Below are 4,162 nucleotides of genomic sequence, written 5' to 3'. Positions count from 1 at the left end.
TTTGAAAAATTTCAAAATTACTCCTTTTTCGTTTCTGTTTCAAATTCATTGAATTCTTCGAGAAAAAAAGAACTTCGAGAACGAAATTTTCCTCCTCCTTTTCTCTATTTCTCCTCTTCCTATCTTTGTATTCTCATTTTACTTACTAATCATAAATTCATGAGCTCTCGTTGAGGCTATATTTTTTGTTTGTTTGCCGTCTAAATCCCTCTTTTCTGTCTTCTAGATATCAACAGAAGTCAGAAAATTCTGGAATCATGAGATTCATGGATTTTGGAATTTTGAGATTCTGAAGTTTCGAAATTCTGAAATTTTAATATTTCGAAATTCTGAGATTCTGAAATTCTAAGATTCTGAGATTCTGAGATTCTGAGACTCTGAGATTCTGAGATTCTGAGGTTCTGAAACTCTGAGATTCTGAAATTCTGAGATTCTGAGATTCTGAGATTCTGAGATGCTGAGATTCTAAGATTCTGTTCTGAGATTCTGAGATTCTGAGAATCTGAGATTCTGAGATTCTGAGATTCTGAAATTCTGAGATTCTGAGATTCTGAGGTTCTGAAACTCTGAGATTCTAAGATTCGGAGATTCTGAAATTCTGAGATTCTGAAATTCTGAGATTCTAAGATTCTGAGATTCTGAGATTCTGAGAATCTGAGATTCTGAGAATCTGAGATTCTGAGATTCTGAAATTTTGACATTTTGAGATTCTGGGTTGAGATTCTGAGACTCTGAGACTCTGAGATTCTGAGATTCTGAGATTCTGAGATTTTGAGATTATGAGATTCTGAGATTCTGAGATTCTGAGATTCTGAGATTCTGAGATTCTGAGATTCTGAGATTCTGAGATTCTGAGATTCTAAGATTCTGTTCTGAGATTCTGAGATTCTGAGATTCTGAGATTCTGAGATTTTGAGATTATGAGATTCTGAGATTCTGAGATTCTGAGATTCTGAGATTCTGAAATTCTGAGATTCTGAGATTCTGAGATTCTGAGATGCTGAGATTCTAAGATTCTGTTCTGAGATTCTGAGATTCTGAGAATCTGAGATTCTGAGATTCTGAGATTCTGAAATTCTGAGATTCTGAGATTCTGAGGTTCTGAAACTCTGAGATTCTAAGATTCGGAGATTCTGAAATTCTGAGATTCTGAAATTCTGAGATTCTAAGATTCTGAGATTCTGAGATTCTGAGAATCTGAGATTCTGAGATTCTGAGAATCTGAGATTCTGAGATTCTGAAATTTTGACATTTTGAGATTCTGGGTTGAGATTCTGAGACTCTGAGACTCTGAGATTCTGAGATTCTGAGATTTTGAGATTATGAGATTCTGAGATTCTGAGATTCTGAGATTCTGAGATTCTGAGATTCTGAGATTCTGAGATTCTGAGATTCTGAGATTCTGAGATTCTAAGATTCTGTTCTGAGATTCTGAGATTCTGAGATTCTGAGAATCTGAGATTCTGAGATTCTGAGATTCTGAGATTTTGAGATTATGAGATTCTGAGACTCTGAGATTCTGAGATTCTGAGATTCTGAATCTCAAAATCTCAAAAATGGATTTTCAAAATTTCATGAAATTTCTGGAAAATTCGAAATTCTTTTTTAGAAAATTCAAAAATTCTCCCGAGCCCAATCAGTCGTTTCGTCCCGAATAAAATTTCTCGTTTCCTTCCCATCTAATTGTTTCCAAAAAAAAAAAGAGAACAGAATGGTCAATTTAATTGCTCAATTAAATTTTAAATTCGTCCCGTTTTCTGGAAAAAAATTTCTCTGGGAAGAAAACGGAGAAAAAGGAGCTCATCAAAAATCAAACGTCTTCTTTTTTGGCGCTTTTTTTTTTCGAAAAACCAACGTCTTTTATTTTTCTTTAAACTTCAAAAAAAAGGAGAAGATAAGAATCTGCGCGTCAAGGTTTTTTGACACAGTTTCGAAATTTTAGGTTGTCGAAAAGAGAAGAAAATGTTTACTTTAGAATTGCAGAGTTTTAGGATCTCAGAATTTCAAATTTCGAGATTCTGAAATTCAGAATTTCTGGAATTCTGGGATTCGGAGCTTCGGAGCTTCGGAGATTCTGAGATTCTGAAATTCTGAATTTAGAAGATTCTGAACTTCCAAGATTCTGAGATTCTGAGATTCTGAGATTCTGAGATTCTGAGATTCTGAGATTCTGAAATTCTAAGATTTTGAGATTCTGAGATTCTGGGATTCTGGGATTCTGAAATTCTGAAATTCTGAGATTCTGAGATTCTTTGAAAAAATGAGAATCTTCAAAATTCCAAAATTTCAGAAATTCCAGAAAATTCTGGGCCTCATATTTTGCAAAGATCCCTTTTTACCGATCTTTATTTCAATGTTTTCTGCTTCTTAAAATATAAAAATCCTCCTATCAGAGTTTCAGAATCTTTAACATTTCAAAAATTCGGAAACTCTAGAAATTTCTGAATTTTTTTTTTCAAAATTTTAATTTTTCGTTTTTCTCCCATCTCTCTCTCGAAATTGCTTCAATTTATGATCTCTAAAAAATTCAATTTCTATTTTACCCGTTTCATTTTTTCAGCATAAAATAAAAAAGAACCGAGAGAGAGAGAGAGAGGGCTATAAAAGTTCTCTATCTTTTATTTTCTTTCCTTTTTTCTTTTTTTTCCGTTCGCCAGCTTTTCCATTCATTCTCATACCCTTCACACGCGAAATTGCTCTTTATTTTCGGCATTCTCTCGTTTCTCTGCGTATCTCTCTCTCTCTCTCTCTCTCTCTCTCTCTCTCTCTCTCTCTCTCTCTCTTTCTCTCTCAAGGTTTGACCCCAAGTCAGTCTAACTCAAACCCAAACCCAAACACAAATAAAAAATACAATACACATTCTTTTTTGTGTTGTATGTCTTTGGTTTTTTCTTCCTTTGAGTTGTCCCCTCGTAGCTAGTTTCCCACTTTTTAAAGCTTCTAGAAGTCTAAAAGTATTTGGAGAGGATTTCGAAGCTTTTTGAAATGTTGAATTCCCGCCAGACTTTTTTGAAAAATGCGGAATTACATTGAGAGGATGAAATTGGTATCGATTTTTATCATCTCGTAATTCAACTAGATTTTGTCCTAGGAATCTAAATTTTTCCAGATACGCTAAGCAAAAATACGGCTTCAATTTTGTAGTTGACAAGATTTTCTACGAATCCATCCAAACGAGATATGCCACGTGGCAGAGGAGTACCGCGGTCGCCGGCGGCACTTTAGAGGGCACCCCTTTTCAACCTTGCATATCTCACCAGGATGAAATTTTTGAAAAAAGTTGTCAACTACAAAATTAAAGCTCTATTTCTGATTAGTATGTCTGGAAAGTTTTAGATATCTAGGACAAGATTTGTTGGTTTTTCAAAGTTTTGAATTCGATCAGCTGACATTAGCGAAAAAATTGTTTGTAATTTTTGGAGAATCCTGACGTTTTTTTCAGTAAATTCTCTGTTTTTCGCTGATTTGATTCGTATTTTCATCACTAAAAACGGTCTAGAACATTTTCGCCTTCTTTCGATTTCCGCGAAAAAAATACCGCAAAACTTCGTTTAAAAATTCCGAAAATTAACACTTTTTCAATCACTGAAAGTTTTAAAAATTCAAACGCCCGCTCAAATTTCTCCAGTACGACACTCCGATATCCCGCTTTTTCAGTTCAAAAATTAATTAATTTTTCGGCGAAAAAGCGAAAAATACCGCGGTTTTTCGAGTTAAAATTGATGAAAAAACAGAATTCCCTATCAGAAATTGATATAAAAAACTATAAAATACAATTCACAGTTTGAAAGAAATCTGCAAAAAATATATTTTCGAAAATTTCAAAAAAATATTTTTTTCCAAATTTCCCAAATTTTTTTCTCAGTGAATTGCTATATTTTCTCATAGCTTTTTGTGTCATTTTTTTGAAAAAAATTTTCTTTATTTGCTTAAAATCTTGTTTGTTATAGTTTTTCCTCTCGTTTCTCTGCGTCTCTCTAGCTCTTATCACCAAATTTAATCATCTGAAAACAGTGTGTCATCAACATTTTTTATTAGTCAAATGATGCTGAAAATTTCAATTTTTTCCTTTCTTCTCAAATTTTTTCCGATTTTTTCAAATTTCCCGCTTTTCATAAAAATTCAAAATTCCGATTTTTCAGAATCGCCACCCCGATTCGAA

General features: G+C 33.4%; 1 protein-coding gene across 1 annotated transcript in view; it reads right to left on the bottom strand.

The window, feature by feature from the left end:
• Positions 1-2,713, bottom strand: part of CBG21819 — a gene marked incomplete at both ends in the record, with an annotated part of 4,669 nt that extends 1,956 nt beyond the window's left edge. The window contains 2 exons of the mRNA XM_002635580.1: positions 377-1,479; positions 2,679-2,713. Coding sequence (XP_002635626.1) covers positions 377-1,479; positions 2,679-2,713 — 1,138 coding nt within the window. The remainder of the gene's footprint in view (positions 1-376; positions 1,480-2,678) is intronic.
• Between the last annotated feature and the right edge of the window lie 1,449 nt (positions 2,714-4,162).

The sequence above is a fragment of the Caenorhabditis briggsae genome (assembly GCF_000004555.2).
Source record: "Caenorhabditis briggsae complete genome, chrV, whole genome shotgun sequence".
NCBI lineage: Eukaryota > Metazoa > Nematoda > Chromadorea > Rhabditida > Rhabditidae > Caenorhabditis > Caenorhabditis briggsae.
Note: the sequence above shows the minus strand (reverse complement) of the source record. Positions and strands in the feature narration are given on the sequence as shown.